Consider the following 18,029-nt stretch of genomic DNA (forward strand, 5'->3'; position numbering starts at 1 on the left):
ATTTAATAATATTAATATTACTTCATATATCAATAAAATTAAAATTAAAATATGATATCAAATAATTATTAAAGAGTTTGAAATAAAAATTAGTTAATTAAACAGTTATTTCAACCATAAGTAATAATATAAAATAAAAATTAATTTATTTAATAATATAAAATATTAATACTCAAACACTTAATAAAATATTAAGTAATTTATAGTTAAAATAAATAAATTAACAATTAATAATTAAGATATTAAATAATTTTATAATACTGAATCAATCAGGTATAGAATATATATATTTGTTGTAATATTTCTAAAAGGTCTTCGTCTAGTGAAAAGTTAGTTGTTTGTAATAACAATGGTCATAGATTCAACTTCTTTCGCCATCATTTTTTAAACTTTATATTTTAGGATTTAACATTAAAATAAAAAACAATAATATAAAAAACTGACGTAACTTACCGGGATCAATAAATTATTTTACATTTGAAAATAATATTCAATTTATAATTATATTAATCAATATTTAAAATTAACTTTTTTTTTATCTGACGTGGAAAAATGTGGAACGTTACTTCCTCTGCAAATTTAAAAGGGGCCAAAATACTAAGAAATATTCAATAACTGATTTTTTTAAAAGGAATAAAAGATTTAAAAATATATATTTTAATGGATCAAAATATATTTAAACCTTAAAAATCATATATATTATTTTATGGATAATAAGATATCAGATATATATCTCCTTAATGAGTCAGAGTGCACTTAATGAATTCCCTAAGCTTTGATTTTTTTAATACTTTTATATTTTGTCTTACTTTAATTTTAGTTAATTCATAGCAAAGACGACAAATTAAGTGAAAAGAAAGAAATGGTGTAACTTATTAGGATAAATTTGCAAAGTAGAAAGTAATAACAAACAATATTACAAATATAATGATGTAATTTATTAGGATATGTGGTGCACGTAATATTAAAATAAATTTCAATTAATACTACATCGAAAATAGAAAATAGAACTCTTTTACAATTTCTTTTAAAAGTGCTACATTTATTATGGTAAAAGAAAGTAATTTGTTGTTTTGACTGCAACTGTCTCACCTAATTCTTAATGTATTATTTTCGATAAAGAAGGGATGGATCAAAACAAAGCATAACTACTAACTTATTTGTCTTGTTCACCTTTTTCATGAATAAAAAGAAAAAGAAAAAGTGTTATCATCCTTTTCTTTAAACTTTATTTGTCTTATTAACCTTTTTCATGAATAAAAAATGAAGAGAAAGTGTTATCATTCTTTTCTTTTAACTTTACCGTCATCATCCTTATTAGACCACCATAGTTTTTGGAATGTAATGCTCTCTTTTTTTAAGCCAAAAATTAAAGCTAAACAAAAATTTAAAATATGATTAAAAAAAATAGTAGTTAATTATATATATAAATTGTTGCACAAAGATTAAGAATTCAATTCTAAGAGAAAGCGTCCACAAAAAAGAAAATAAGAAGCACATACAATTATGAAAACAAAAAGATAATCACACACAAACTAGTCCAAATCCAAATAGAATTGGTTTACATTATTTTATCGAAGGTTATGAAGTGGATTAGGACCTGATGGAACGAGTCTTGCAATTTCATCGTCATTATAACGTTGAAAATAATTGTAATGTCTTGGATCTATATCTTCCAATCTTACTCTGAAAAATGCAACAAAAAATTATTATCATTAAATTACAATTGAAAGAAAAAATATATTGAACTTAAATTTGTTGGACTCAACCTGGCTTTTCGATGAAAGCTATGAGGAGGAGATGAACTTAATCTCAGATTATTCTGCAAATCCTCGATACATGCATGAAACATGCATGTTGGTTTTATGAAGGAAGAAGATCGACCTGCAACTGTTTTGGTATTGCTAGTGAAAAATGCTAAGAGAGTAATGAATATGATAATGGTTAGAGGAAATATCCTATGCAAATTTGCCATTTGAGAGAATCAGTTAGAATTCAACACTGATATATTCCTAGTTTAACACTACTTTATTATTTTGAAGGATATAAAAATCACATATATATATATATATATATATATATATATATATATATATATATATATATATATATATATATATATATATATATATATATATATATATATATATATATATATATAAAAGTCGGTTGCATTTAATTACGACTTTAATGTACCACATTGGTTAGCTAAATGTATATTAAAAAATGACATGTCATATCTAGGTGTCATAAAAAAAAAAACCAGCTCCATTAATTAAACCTCATACTTATCTTCTTATTTTTAGGTCTCTATTAAATAATTATTTTTGTAAGCTATTAGTATTATTATTTTGACAAAATTACATCATACATTCTTTGAGTAATTTTTTATAATAAATTGGTATTTTGACTTTTTTTTTAACAATTTGTCCCTTTAGATTAACTTTTATATTATTTTTTTTTGCATTTTAAATATTTAAAAGTTTAAAAATTTGTGACCATTATATTTATAATCATATTTCATCATTTTCATATCAGATATTCATAGTTATCTTCTTTATTCTGTTAAAGAAAATAATGGTATAATGATAATTTAAAAGATCAAATTATTAAAAAAAAATTAAAGAACCAATCTATTACATAAAAATAATTTAAAATTTTTTTAATGTAATTTTATCTATTATTTTATAGAGACTTAATAAGAGTTTTAAAGTCTTATTTTTTTGATGATTTGGTTTATAAAATAAGATTTTAATTTTTAAAAACAATTTATGGATATTTTTTAACATATAGTTATTTTCTTATTTTTAACAAAAAGAGTTGCAAAAAATCTGGTAGTGTTCATTTAAGAGTTAAAATTTTGTCGACAGTTTTGTATACTGTGATTGTATCGATAATTTTTGTGTGGTACCGGATGAAGCCAAACTCATATAAATAAGAATCATGTGTTATTAAGAAAAACATATTACGATCCATCACAATTTGTTTAAGTCAGAATTGTACTTCAACGGGGTGAAACCTATTATTGAGTTTGGGCTCCCGAGGATACCACATGTCTCGCTCTTCAGAAATCCAAATTTAATAATATGTTGTCTAACACCAAGAACATAAAGGTGGGTAAAATTGAGTTTCTTGCACTATGGGTTTATACTAATGAAAGCGTGAAATACAATCGTATTAAGTTGAAAAATGATGAAGATTTGAAGGCTATGCAGAGAACATATCATCGTAGGCTAACTAAAGGACATATCGAGTTTGATGCGACAATTTTTAGATATGTCGACAACATAATCAAGATGTTGAAACATCCAGAATCGTCAAGTAGTGTCTAGGTTTTGTTATTTATTATTATTTTGTTAAGTTTTGTAATCGTTTATGTTAAGTTACGTTAATCCTCATGTGTTAAGTTATGTTATTTGTCAAATGTTAATTTATGTTTATCCTGCAATAATGGAAGTGACAAAAGGTTATATAATAAATTGTGAGGTGCAAATATTTGAGTAATAATACGCATAATATACAAATAATACAAAAATGATAATAATGTCTAAATAGGTTCCCCACATGATAAGTGTGTTTCCTGCGATGCCAAAGTATAAACCTCACCATCTGGGTTTACCAAACCCATGAGGTTATCCATAATGACGGTTATCATTTGCAGGCACTGAGCATCATCTACACCATGTGGATACGGTGGAGGTGGTGACACGTCATTAGAAGGGCCATCATCATCTCCATGCTACGTAGGTGGGATGATGCGAGGGTGTGATACAATAAGGTACCACTCCAAGTATCCATCCACACATTGCGTAGGGAACTGAACCTGCACTACACAATCTGTGAAGGCACCAGCATAGTTGGTAACGTGACTAACAAACCTTCTATCAATACCCTCAGATGGAATAGCAGGGGTTGATCGTAGGATGTCTTGGACATATCCAAACTAGCGCAGACACCTCTCATGTAAGTATCTAGCCACTAAGGTCTCACATCGCAGAAACCTAGGAAAAGTGAAGTGTCATTGAACTCGTGGTGCATTATATGGACTGTGTAGGGTGTCTAGATGACATCGTCTATATACGGTGCATCAATCCTCCACGTGTATTCCACAACGCCTCTTGTACGTGCATGCCTGGACTTCCATCTCTTGGCCAAAGTGGAGCCAGGGGTGATAGGAAGAACCTATCACTCACAAATGGAATAGAAATGCTCGTATATCCAACATTGTACAAGAACACAAATAAATCAAGAAATGTCATAAATAAGAACCAAATTAGTAAGTAACAAAAAATTCATAAGTGCAGCAAAAAATTCATAAGTGCAACATATATCCTACTGACATAAGGGAAGGCTACTAATCAACCAAATATACTTTGTATCAATATATACATGAGACTTATTCATTAACATAATACATCCTACAAGATGTAACATGTATACCCCAACAGCTGCCTCATACATAGACTGGCGCACTAGCTCGTCATACCTATCCCGGAGCCAAGATAGGCGAAAGTGAGCACCCATGTTAACCCAAAAATCCTCTATTACATGCTCCTTAGTAACTCCTAAGTCCTGTAGAGCAGTAATACATGTTAGTTGTTGGCTAATGAAAGGAGCGGTGAAGAAACTACCTGCCAGGGGAAGATGGAACAGAGAGGAGACATCATCCAAGGTAATCGTCATCTCATCAAGGGAAGATGTCTCATTATGTCATCACTCAACAAACATTATCAGTAGTTGACTGTCCAACATTGTCAACTAACAATCCACTAGTGAAATAAGATTGCACTCTTCGACAATCTCTTTAACCTTCTATGGCATTAGGACATCCCAAGAACTTTTTCAGGTTTGCACTATGGGTGGGCACCTTTAATGGAATTCATCCATGTAACAAAACAAAGTAATAAACATCAGTTAATTTCAAAGTATCAATAATAAATAAAAACAATTTCAACATAACATATACATATACATACTTCTCTCTGTCATAATCTTAATGTCACATGATCGACATATCCAGTAAGCACAAAATAGTCATTGGGCCCTCCAAGAAACCCGCAATCAGTGTGTACAAACGACTCTATTCAAGCTGGAGGAGTGACCTTTGTCTCAACCAAAGGAGTAACCTCCATATCAATCGTAGCATGCGCCTCAGTAGTCGTATGTGGAGTAACCTTTGTAGTAGTCAAGCCCTTCATCTTAGAAGGATGTGACACCTATGTCTCTGCCACCATCTGCATGCCATCTTCAAATACTGCTTGGACATCCTCAACAATAGGTTCATCATCAGGATCTCTGGTTCATCCAACAGTAGGTATATATCCTATATGTTGATACTACGGAATGCACGAAACTACTCGGTCGCCATCCGCCTCCTGTGAGAACCGATCGAGACTACTCTCTTCGCCTGGATATATGAGTCATCGATGTCATATCTACTCACGCGAGCCCTTGCTGCAGTAGATTCAGCTCGATCATGCTGCCTATAAGCAATTGTGTCGTCAGATCCTCTAGTCCTCATTGAAAACAAAAGAAAAACAAAAAAAAAAATAAACGACCAAATTTTTTAAAAATCTAGAAAACTTTTTTTTTCATATTTTTAAAATTTTCCGATACAAATTATTCACTATCAGTTTTTTCAAAATATATGGTAAAAATGCATGCATTTGTTTTTTCAAAATATCTGGTAGAAACCATGTATTTTTACCAAAATATTTTTAAAATGTAGAAAAATGTATGCATTTTTACGATAATTTTCAAAATATTCGATAGAAACTATGCATTTTTACTGATTTCTTTGAAATATATGGTAAAAAAGGAACGAAAAAACTTGAGTTTTTACCAGATATTCTAAAAATGGGGTAAAAATTGCATGATTTTTTTACTAAATATCTTGTAATATCTCATATTCCCTTAAATGATCAATTAGTTGTCTGAGATCAGTTGAGTTCATATATACTCTATTTGTTGTTAGTTAAGACAATTTGAGCTCTTATGTGCTCTAAATGTTGTTAGTTGTAACCAATAGAGTAATCAGTGAACTATGAAGAGATTAATTACTAATAAAAGAGACAGACCAATATTAATAAGTACAAAAGAAGATATTTTAGTAACATTAATAATTGATCAATTGGTACTAGAAGACAAAATATCAATTGAGATATTTTGTATTACTACCTAATGTTATAATATATATTAATTATATATTATATATATTTGTGTGGTATAGAAAGAAAGAAGGAAAATAATAGATAAGAAGAAGTAGGAAGAGATAAGAATGAAAGAGAGTGTTATCAGAAAGAGAAAAAAAGGAATGGAAGAAAGAAAGAGGAAGAAGAGAAGAAGAGGAAGGAAGGATGAAGAAGGAAAAAGTTCATGAAGATCATGATAATCTCATTTTCATCATCTTCTTAACCATAATATGATATTATGATCTCATGTATGTTGTTATTGATATTTTATGATGGATTAGGGTGTTGTTTTTTGTTTTTCATGATACTAATGATAAACTTATGCAATGAATAAATGTTAACCTAAATATTGATTATGACAAATTGATAAAATTATTGAGTGTAATAACTTAACTTTGTTTATTGTACCATGTTATAATTACTTTGTGTATACCCTATGAATGTTATGAATCATATTATGATATATACGAAGTATTTTTAGTGTGTGTATGCATGAATGGTTAAAAACATATGATGATTAGGGAGGAAACCTTAGGAGTATAACTTGATTAATAACTTAGAAAAATAATCTAGGTTATGGAAATGAGTATACGGTGATGTTTGGATGCAACGGTACCTAGGTGTACATCCCTATTTGATATGCTTAGATGAGTAAGCAATAGGACGTGACACTAATGATTTGTGCCTCAATTGGGTTTGAGCCCCAACCATGGCGGACGTGAGGGATATGTGAAAACCAATGTGGGTTAGAGGCCCATACGGTGAAAGATACCCTAATTGGGTTAAAGACCCATACGGGTGACAATCACTTGGATTGAGCTTGAGACTTATAGAGGACCCGATATCAACCGCGAAAGTCGAATCATACGAGCATGCATGAACTGGGCTTGCCCTAGACGTAGGTACGCTCAAGGATTGATGTTTCGTTAATCTGAATAGTGATTTGTTGAGTGGATGCACTCAAGTGACATGTTTCTATACATTGTGATTATCCTTTGTTACTCAAGTCCCAGTTACAAGGTGCGAGTGATGCACAAGTAACATAAGGTGAATACTTGAGTTAGAATCGAGTAAAAACCCCGTAGAGCCGAGTGGACTCATAAGATAGGAGAACTCACTGAGATTATTATCTCATCCCATTATTGTTGTTATTTTTCAGGTATTTCTTCCAGGTTGAATTCAAGAGAGGATGTCTACTGATGTTTCAAGGGATGCAGTTATTGTAATCTTCCGGTGTGAAGTTGTGTACAATGAAGATATTGTACATAGTTCTTAGATTTTTATTTTTAGGCATTATTGTATAACATGTGCCATTGATGTTTTTAGTTGGACATATGTATATAATGATGCCTTTAGGCTCTTATGTTGTATCAGTATCAAATAATAACACTTGTATGATATTATTCTAGATATATATTATATGGGTTGTTACTTATCTATAACAATATATAAAAGGAATACTTCCTTTTGGTGTAACATATTTTTCTACCATTTCTACCCTTATTTTATTGGTTTGAATTTGTATGGAATGTCAGTAAAATTATTTACATGTGAGATTGATGGCGATGCTAAAGCAATCGACTTATAAAGGGCTTGTTTTGAAAGTGGGCTTGATGTTAAATCAAGAATTGTGTGATTTGTGTTTTTTTTTAAATTGGTTTGGATTGATGATAAGATAAGTCGGTCCATTTTTTAATTAACAAAATTAATTGATTGAAGTTCGATTAGATTGATTAACTAAATTAATTAAGATTAATTATCAAAATTATTTAATTAAATCAAATAATTAAGCTAATAAAAACTATTTAATAGTATTTAATTAATTAGTCAAAATTTAATTAATTAATTTATCATAATTAAAGAGAAAGAATTAAGTAACGATATCATTTTTTTATTTAATTGAATTTGGTGTGCTCAAACCGGTTTGTGCGAAATGATAACATGGTAAATGTCATTCGCGTAATCATAACGCGGTGAAAAATATTCTTTTGATGTATTGTATCTTGGTGGAATGACGACATACAAAAGTTGAATCCGCAAATCAAAATTTAATTCACGCAATGCATAGAAATTGATCCACAACCAAAAATGAATAGGAATTATGTTACGTTCCTGGACTATATTGGAGCCAAATTAACAATAAAATATAAAAGAGAAACAACTTAATGACAATCAGGCTTATTAATTTTCTTTAAACCAAGTCTAATAAGTTAATGTTGATTTTGAATCTAACTTAATGACAATCAGGTAATCAAGCCCCAAAAGAAACTAAATAAAAACGTGAACACCATATTTCCCTACTCCTTTGTTCAAAGGGCCGAACCTAAAGCTGCCATTGGTAGCAGAAACCAAACTTGCTCAAACTATATAAATTTCTACAAGCATAGAAAATCCTGCATGGGAGGCCACAAATTAAGTCTGATTTACGCAACGCTAACAACAACAACAGACGAGATTCATGGAGCAACCTCAACACTTATTTACATTGCTTTGCTTGAATATAAACACAACATCGCTATTTAAAGTTAAACATATCGAAATTGACAGTTTGGAATACTTCATTACAAAATATCTTATTTCAATATCACAAATGCAACCAGCAGTAACTCACAATATGTTGTGTCACTACCAACTTTTAACACATGATTTTGGAATCTAACCGTAACATAATGAACTCAAATCGAGAATTAAGACGAGAAACAAATACGCAATAACGGAGATGCAATGTAGATAACAACATTTCCGGTAACAACATATCTGAAAGATAGTCGGCGATAATCGCGATTCAGTCGCAATAAGTAAGCAATATAATCATATTTTTTATGAAACAAAATTCGAACAGTGGACAATATAGTTAATTTCGACTCGTTACCGTCGGCTAAGCGTTATCGTGTCGTGTTGAACTCGCTATTGCTGGGTGTTTCTTCTCGAGAAATGACGTTTGATTTTGTTTGTAGAAATGGTCGCTCGTGCCACTGAGTCATGTTGTTGTCGTGAGATTCTTGTGTGAGCTTTTAGCAACACGCAAAGATGAACGAAATCCCTTGAGAATCTTCGACTTCCTCAAACCTTAAGGAGCCTAGAAACTTCACAACCTGAATCGAAGCTAACAACGGCCATTTAAAACCATATTTGCAGCATGGTCGTCACCCTTGAGAGACCAAGTTGAAAAACTTGTATTTCTTCAAGATTTTTCAACGGCGACATCTGGTTGTGTTTGGTGAAGATGGAGTCCGAAGCGCGGTAAGGAGCAGTGGTTTAATGGAGCGTTTCACGGTGGTGAAAAATGTAGAAATGGTGGTAAGGGTGTGATTCGATGGAGGCGAAGGTGGTTTCGGAGTTGGGTAGATCGGTGGTCAGAGAGTGATAGCGGTAGACGAAAGTGAGTTGTTGAAGGTGCCATCGCCGACAGATCGCGGTGACGATAAGAGTTCGCGGTTGTAATGGAGGATAAGCGGATTTGGTGTTGAGCGGTAATGATGGAGAGAGGTTTCTGGTGTGTGTTTCCGGTGATGGAAGAAGGTAGATGAAGGAGGGGTTTTGTTGTGGGTGCGGACGATGGGAGAGTGAAAAATGGAGTCCGGTGGTTTTGTTTTTGGAAGAAGAAGAGTCTATTTTTTCTTCTTTTTTTTTTGTTTTATTTCTTTTTTGTTTTCTTTTTGGTTGTTATAGGTGGTCTTGGAGGAATGTATATTTTCTCCTTTTCTTCGTTTCAGTCAGTAGATTTTTTGTATAGTAGGTAAAAGATCTCCTTTTTAGTGGAACTTATTTTGATGATCGCCCCCCTTTTTGTGAAAGAAGAGAGAGCATTTATTTTCCGTCCGTTGGGAGTGGTGTAGCTGGCAGCCTCATCTTCTGAATGAGGACGCGTGGCCTATTGTGGTTGGGTGACCAAATAAAAATCCAAAAGTCTATTTTGGCCAAATCTCCCAAAATCCACACGTAGAAAGGGTAACGTTCTGGACCCTCTTCCTCTGTGGCCATCCGTTACTCCACCATTGGAAAGTTTGTTTCTATTCTCTTTTTTTTTAATTAATATTATTATTATGATGATTTTGATTGGATGATGGATATGAGCTTGGATAGAAAATGTTGATCGTTGATTAATTTGAATCGATGCTTTGGATTGAATCAAAGAAACACAAATAATTCCAAATATCAAAGTTACCCCTTCTAGATGTTTTAATTAATCTAAAATAATTTAAACCAATTAAATTAAATATAATTCACAACCTTGGAAATAAATATGATAAAAAATAAAATAAAGCCATGGAATTTCCTATTTAAATTTTCTGAATATTTCGGCGAAAGAATAAAATAAAATGACTGGAAATGAATAACTGTCGGGCGAAAATTCGTTCAAAAAAATTAAATCGAATGCATTAAAATTATCAGTGCAAAATATACTTATTGAAAAAATACAGTGTTTATTTTAATTCTGAAATAAATTTTCACCGGTTAAAAGGCTCAGGCGGGTCCAAACGCAACCGAAATAGTCGCTTGAAAAATATAACAAGCACATCAGATTAAACTACGTGAACCGTAGATTAATAATACTGGTGTCTGCAATTTTAATTTTGAAACTTTTTACGCGCTGATTTTGCACGTTCTTAATAAATGATTTAACCAATTTGTCTGTATTTTTCAATAATTTATTTTGACTGATATTTTAGGTATTATTCATGATGAAATGCATGTCATGCTGTGCATATGATGCAAACTGAAAATGAAATCAAATTTACGAAAATTTAAAAATGCCCGGACAAAATTGAGGTATGACAATATGCACTAACTCTTTTGTAGGTAGGGCATGTGCTCACCTTTGATTCATCAAGCTCATATCTAGGGTTTAAGACCCTCATTGCGAGGAGCTGAATCAAGAAGTGGTTTACTATGGATCTAGACATCATATATGAATCCCCATGAGTTTCACATGTTATTTTGATCAAGAAATCATCAAGAGTTTGGAGTTTGTTTGCCTTGGAAACCCTAATTCATCTCGGTATCTTGTGGAACTTCTTCAACAAGCTTCTTCAACAATTGATCAAATAATTCAAGGGATACTTCAAATTTCATTATCTTATGCATATATGATCTCCCATGGGTCCCAAAAGTCAAGATAATTGCAAGTTAGCAAGTTGGTTGATGGTGGTTGACCAAAGGAATTCATCTGATCAAAGTTGGGTTTCCTAGACCCTATCTCTTACAATGTTTGTCATATGAAAATGACTCCAAGAGAAAAGTTACTATAAATGACATTTCAAACAACTTTCATGTTTAGGTCTAGATCTATTTTTGCTTTGAATTCATTTTTTATGGTGAAAGATTACAAGTCATTTTGTCTAAACCCTAATTTGGAGGTCAACTTCCCAAGGTCATAACTTGCTCAATTTTTATGAGATGAAATATTTACAAGTTTCACAATCAAATTAAATATGTCTACTTAAACTTTTATATTTAGAGGAAGAGCTAATTCAACTTTTATGTGCATGTGATATGAGGGTACATTATAGGTCATTTTGGACCAATGTCATTGAACAAGTGATTTTTCTCAACTTCAAAAATGCATAACTCCTTCATATTAAATCCAAATGAGGTCAAATTTGTGATCATTTTGAATGACTTTGAGAGAGATACAACTTTGATGGAGGAACCTTTCTCATTTGAAGCTCACATAAAAAGTTAGCCAAGGTAGAATAAGTGAACATATGGCTTGACACTTAGAATTTTTTTTGACATGTTTGATTTTCTCAACTTCCACCTCAAAATTCATCGTGATCCAAGCTTCAAATGAAAAAGTATCAAACATGAAAGTTGTTCCTCTTGATCTAACCTTTCTAAAACGTCCAATTTCATCCATTTTGGACAGGATATGAATAGGCTGCGCATGACTTGAACATTGGATCATCATTTGGCAAGATTATACTTGAACATTTCATACACCATTGCCTAGCATTCCAACATGATCTCAACATTGCTTGTACTCAATTATAGATCAGAAGAAGTGATTTCATGGGCCTGTACACGCCCATGCACCCATGCATTGCACAGTACTATTTTTGGAATTCCATTTCAAGTGTGCAAATATCAAACCATTTGGCTATAAATAGAGCCCTCTATGCTCAGATATAAGGACCCTGCGCGCCAACTTTGCTTCCAAACCTTCAAACCTTTTCATTTTAGAGGATAATCTTGATAATTTCCATTGAAAATTGAGTTTGAATCTCACTGTTTTGAGATTCAAATCTCCAAGGATCCTGAACCTTTTGATCATTCAATTTTACTCCTCCAAGTGTCCTGAGCAAGAGCAAGATCAATCAAATTCAAACTTGCATTGAAGGTATTTTCCAAAAAAAATCATCTCTTCGATTCTCACTAAATTCTCCATAATTCTCTTGGATCCTTGGTTGTCTTAAGTCCTACCAATGTAGGCAACAAGATTGAGTTGCTTTAAGGTTAAATCGAAGCAACTCAGATCGTGCATCTCAAATTTCAACTCCTCGTATCTCTCAATATACTTGGAGTTAGGATAGATTGAGGCCATATTCGAGCTTAGTGGCATTTTTACTTTAAATTCATGTCCTTATTTTTAATTTTGGTGATGGTTGTGACTGAACCAGTCTGATGAAGCTCACCAGAGAAGGAGACCGGAGCTTTGGCTCATGTGGTGAGTTGGCAGTCATCAGAGCCACATGATCCATTTGAATTGATCTAATCTCTCATGTTGGTTTGGATTACCACTTGTGTTACGCATTGACTCGTGACTATGATGGAAAGCGCACTAGCAACCACTTGATCTGCCATCTCAATTAATGAGGGAGATCAAGTGGTCCACGTTTTTTTTATTTTCTGATTTTTCCTTTTATTTGGTTTATTTTCATTAATTCATATTAATTTTAATATTGATCCAAAAAAATGAGAGTTTCACCAAAAAAAATTTAAATAAATTCCTTTTCCATTTTCTGAATTAAAATTATTTTTTGGATAATTGTTAATATTTTTCATGATTTAAGTGATTTTTTGAATATTTTTAATTGTTTAAAAATACTTTTAAGTTTCCAAAAATGATGAAATTTTTTCTCCAAGGTCCTTTGACCTTGTTTGACCTTTGATAAATTCCATGGCCATTTCTTTGGTGTTTTGATGAGGTTTTAGGAAATTGACAAGCCATAATTTAATTTAATGCATTATTTAATTGATTTTAATTGTTTAATTGCAAAGTAAATTATGTTGAGCATTTGATAGTGACTTGTTGAGTTTGACTTATATTGTTGGGTCTTGGTCAAGGTTGATTGGACTTTGTTAATTTAAAATCATTGAATTTAGGGGATTGATGAAATGTACATTTCATCTCCCAAAATGAATGAATGATTTTAATTTGGTAAAAGTCCTCCTTTGACCAATTTATGTTGATTTCATTTTCCCCTCCCTCTTCATCTTGATCCCATTCTCTCTTCATTCATGTCATAGACATATGATATCTCTACATCCTAAGGCTAGTTGATTGTAAAATCAACACGAGTGTGGATGAGATTATGTCCACCCTTTTCATATTCTTTTTAAGTGTGGTATGTTTTAGGAGTATGGTTCATAATACAATGTCTCTAACATGCATTAACACTAAAATTTCTATTGCCTGACCTCAAATAGTTGTGACTACTACATAAGTACAATTATGATTGCTTAACATGGCGCTAAATTATTGACACAAAAGGCATATCATTCTAGTAAGTGAGATTGTAAGTTTCCCCTCTTTCATGGTATTGTGTGGAAACTTGGCCTTTTTCCTTCCTTTGGAAGATGTCTTGGTTCAAGGATCCATGCTTGTGACAAGTGGGTTGAGTGTTCTCCAAAGAATGACTTAAACAAAACAAAAGTAAAAGCAATACTAATTTCTAATCAACTAACAACTAACATTTAATTTCAAGCCATTTACTTTTATGCACTTTAACTTTGAGCCTTTATTCATTTGCCATTATGCATACCATTTAACTTGTTTACTTTAATGTCATTTTCACTTTGCTCATTTGAGCCATATCTTATGATTATATTGTGTTTGTATATATTTGTCTGTGTTTGTGGTCTTTTGACCTTAATGTACATAATAACAACAAAAACCCTAAAAGACATTTTGTGTGGACTGTTGGTTTGCTATGATACATTGGACTTAGAATTAGGCAACATACCCCGTGCAAAAGAACTTGGTCAATGCCAACTTTCATGGAACCAAGTGCTTGTGAATTGAAACTTCATCTTAAGCAAGTATTGGGATCCCATTTGAGTTCATCTGATACATGGTCTTTTGGAGCTGTTATTTTGAACTTGTGTCTAGTGCATATCTTTGAGTTCATCTGATACATGGGAAATTATGAAGAAGATCATGAAGTTGCTAAGCTTGGATGTGGCTATCTTTATTTGACGTCTTGCTCTTCATCTTACTATTTGTGTATTGATTTTGCTTAATTCTAAAGTCCAAGGGAATTTGGGTTTCTATATGACACTTTTGTCTATTGGATTGCAACCCATTGGTAAGATCTTTTCAACTATTAACTTTTAAATTTGTGCTTAGGATTAGTCTCTTCATCTCCTCCCCATTTCTTTAATTTCAAATCTCTCTATCCTTTTAAAATCTTCTTTGATTGTGTTTGTTTTCTAAACTTATATCATTTTGCAAATTAGAAACTTTGGTCTTATGCCATTGCATTTTAAAACTCTTTTCTTAATTAAACTAGTAAATGGACTTAATTATACTTGACTTAAAATTTCAAAAGCCAAAAAGAACTAACACTCATTCAAACTCTTTTAGGCCTCTTGTGCCTTTGATAAACTTAATTTTTTGTTAAAAAGCAATGCACTCATTTATGTTGGTACGTAGGCACAAGTCCGAAGGTCTTATCAAACACAAAAATATAATTAATGAGTTTTTTTCTCGTCCCTTCACTCTATTTATTGTAAACATCATTTTGTACAAAAATACATATGCACACAAAAATGGCTCCTTAGGAGTACCTAGGACACTTTTGGTGCCCAACACCTTCCCTCTGTGTAACCAACCCCCTTACCTGTAATCTCTAGCATTTTATTAGTTTTGATTTGAAAACTTCTTATCTTTTGGATTTTGTTCGTACTTTTTCCTTTTCCCTTGGAAATAATAAAAGCGTGGTAGCGACTCTGGTTTTTATTGATGTCTAGCTTATCCATAGCTTGGTGGTCATGAATTTACCGCTACAATTGATCATTATTGATTCCAAGTTATTGGCTCTTAAAGCCAAGGTTGGAGCTAATGAAACCCTAGAGACTCAATTTATTGATTTGACCTTTGAAGTTGTAAGTTCAATAAGGATCCATCATGGTTCTCCCCAAGAGGGATCAAACCCTAATTTGTTGGTAATTTAGTGATAAGGCTTCATGGTTGTCCCGTAGGCCTCATCTTGACCTCTAAACCCTAGTTTAAGATCACCTTGTTGAAGAATTAGTTGTGGAACATCCTAATTCGTCAAAAGACTTTGTTGGAAATATATATGTTCTTGAAACCCTAAAGCCCATACAACTCATACAAAAACCCTGGTTTGAGACCCACATCCTACTTTGGTCGTTTGTCGGTTTTTTGGTCAAATTGCTGACCAAAGTCGGACAACATTCATAATCCAGTGCATGTTGTTGTCATATCCATCATGGTGTTACGTTTGTCAATTTGGTTTCTAACTTCAATTTGATTCGGACTAATTCTAAGTTCTATTTAATTTTGGAATGTTGGAATTAATTCCAATGAAATTAATTCTAATTTCTAATGAGTTTTGGAATATTAGAATTAGTTGTAATTTGATTTTTAATTAATTCTAATGAATGATGGGATTAATGAATTTTGGGGTGATTGAATTAATTCTAATCTTAAGTGGATTTCGGACTTTTTGGATTTGACTTCATTTTTAGAAATTGGTTTTAATTAATTATTGGAATTGATCATATTAAGCCTTGAATTATTAAGTCTCATTTTTAGGTTTTTCAATTCCAATTGATTTTTGGATTTGTTTTTAACCCAAAAGCCCAAAATATATCAATACCCATCCAATATCCAACCATATCCAATTAACCCATATCCACCTAAGTCCATTGTCCACTCCATTAACCCAAAAGCCCAAAATATATCAATACCCATCCAATATCCAACCATATCCCATTAACCCATATCCACCTAAGCATCTTAATCGACATACCAACTATATCACAAACCAGCTGCAACCCATAACTTCGAACCCACGACAACATAGGAATACAACAGTCCCACATTATTGTAATAATCAAGCCAAATCCTGCAATTAATTCACAATAGTGGATTAAAGTGGAGCAACCCATCAAAGATCTACAACATAACTGAATTAATTCCAATTTATTTGGTAACAATTAGCTTAAACAAACTAGCAAGCACACATACAAATTGAGTTCCACCATAACAACTAAATTGCATCACATGGAATCACGACCATTTCAAATTAAATAACCAAAACTGTGCACTGATTTAACCAAGTGATTTTCAGGAAATTTCATGACAGAATTTTAATACCTACTCTAACTGAATCCAAGTCCATAACAACTAACAACTAACCAACTTAACTAATTTCTAACAAACTCTAACAACTGGAAAAAAACTCTAACAACTGGAAAAAAACTCTAACAGATTTGGGAAAAACAAAAATAGGGAGAAGTAATTGAAACCATATAAATACCTCATTACAGCTAGGCACCTGGTCTTCGGCACTCTGCACCATCTCTCTTCATCCTGCATTTTTTCGATTCTGCGCCTGTCATCTTCGTCCTCAACTTCACCTTTTATAGAGTTCCTATTCCCATCTGTTGTAACCTCCTTCAAAGCCAATCTTCTTCACCCACATCTTCAACGCAAGTGAGCCCCTTCACCATCACCGTTTAACAGAACACTGTAGAGCAATTCGTAAATCTCGCCATCACTCGACAAAATAAGAAGAAAGCAGAAAACAAAAGTAGTCTAAGCGGAATTGAAGAAGAAGGAGCTCACTGACCTTTTGGGAGAAAGTTGTTCTTCTTCGTCTTCGATCTTCACCTATCACCACGCAACGCACGCAGGGATGTCGCTCACAAAATCTGATACGTTCTTCGACGGACTGTATTTTCACGCATAAGAACGACACGTCTAATTCCATTTTCGATCTCGATTGTTATTGAACCTTGAGTAAGAAGCAATTTCGTTTGATTCTTCCATGGATTTTGAACTGAGTCCCTTGGCATTTTCCGTCTTCTATCACGTGCCGTCGAGGAAGATCCGTCATCACCGACGAAGGGCGTTCAGGAGCTCACTTCGACTTGGCCCAAACGTGACGCTTTCCGCATTTTCCGTTGGCGAAGCTCTGGTTCACGTCCATTTCATCTGCGAAGCTTTTGAGGAGATGAGTTCGGGCTAGCTTATGAGTTCGTCCTGCTTGGATCCGGGTTGGGAAGCTTGGGGATCTTGGGCCTTTGCCCCAAGCGGGTTTAACAAATTCACCCCCCCTAATCCTTGATGCATCCTCTCTTGTTTGAGGAATAGAATCCTTAGGTTGGATTTGGGTCTTGGTGTACGCAGGCCCATCTTCGGTAGCAGTGTCCTCTGGATTCGGATCCGCACCCCCCTTCTGCTTTCTTGGGCCCATTTATGAAATGGGCTTGTCTTTTGTTTTTGGTTTAGAAATTAATGTTTAATTATCAATTAGATTTTCTTTTAGTTGGTAATCAAGAGTTCGGCTATTAATTAGGATTCTTAATTTGTGTATTAGGATTTAGGATTAATTAAAAATAATAGATTTTTAGAACATTATAACTTAA

The 18,029-nt window shown here is 32.7% G+C and overlaps 1 protein-coding gene and 1 long non-coding RNA gene across 2 annotated transcripts; both read right to left on the reverse strand.

Annotated features, from left to right (window-relative positions):
* Nucleotides 1-1,398: 1,398 nt before the first annotated feature.
* Nucleotides 1,399-2,045, reverse strand: LOC127126747 (uncharacterized). Its single transcript, XM_051055733.1, has 2 exons — nucleotides 1,770-2,045; nucleotides 1,399-1,686 (listed from the first exon to the last, which is right to left on the reverse strand). The coding sequence occupies exons 1-2, from the start codon at nucleotides 1,973-1,975 to the stop codon at nucleotides 1,572-1,574; spliced, it is 321 nt and encodes a 106-aa protein (XP_050911690.1). The 5' UTR covers nucleotides 1,976-2,045; the 3' UTR covers nucleotides 1,399-1,571.
* A 14,199-nt stretch (nucleotides 2,046-16,244) lies between these two features.
* Nucleotides 16,245-17,637, reverse strand: LOC127126748 (uncharacterized). The gene is made up of 3 exons (XR_007805083.1): nucleotides 17,231-17,637; nucleotides 16,919-17,128; nucleotides 16,245-16,504 (listed from the first exon to the last, which is right to left on the reverse strand). It is a non-coding gene; the product is annotated as an uncharacterized LOC127126748 (long non-coding RNA).
* Between the last annotated feature and the right edge of the window lie 392 nt (nucleotides 17,638-18,029).

This window comes from Lathyrus oleraceus, chromosome 3, assembly GCF_024323335.1.
Source record: "Lathyrus oleraceus cultivar Zhongwan6 chromosome 3, CAAS_Psat_ZW6_1.0, whole genome shotgun sequence".
NCBI lineage: Eukaryota > Viridiplantae > Streptophyta > Magnoliopsida > Fabales > Fabaceae > Lathyrus > Lathyrus oleraceus.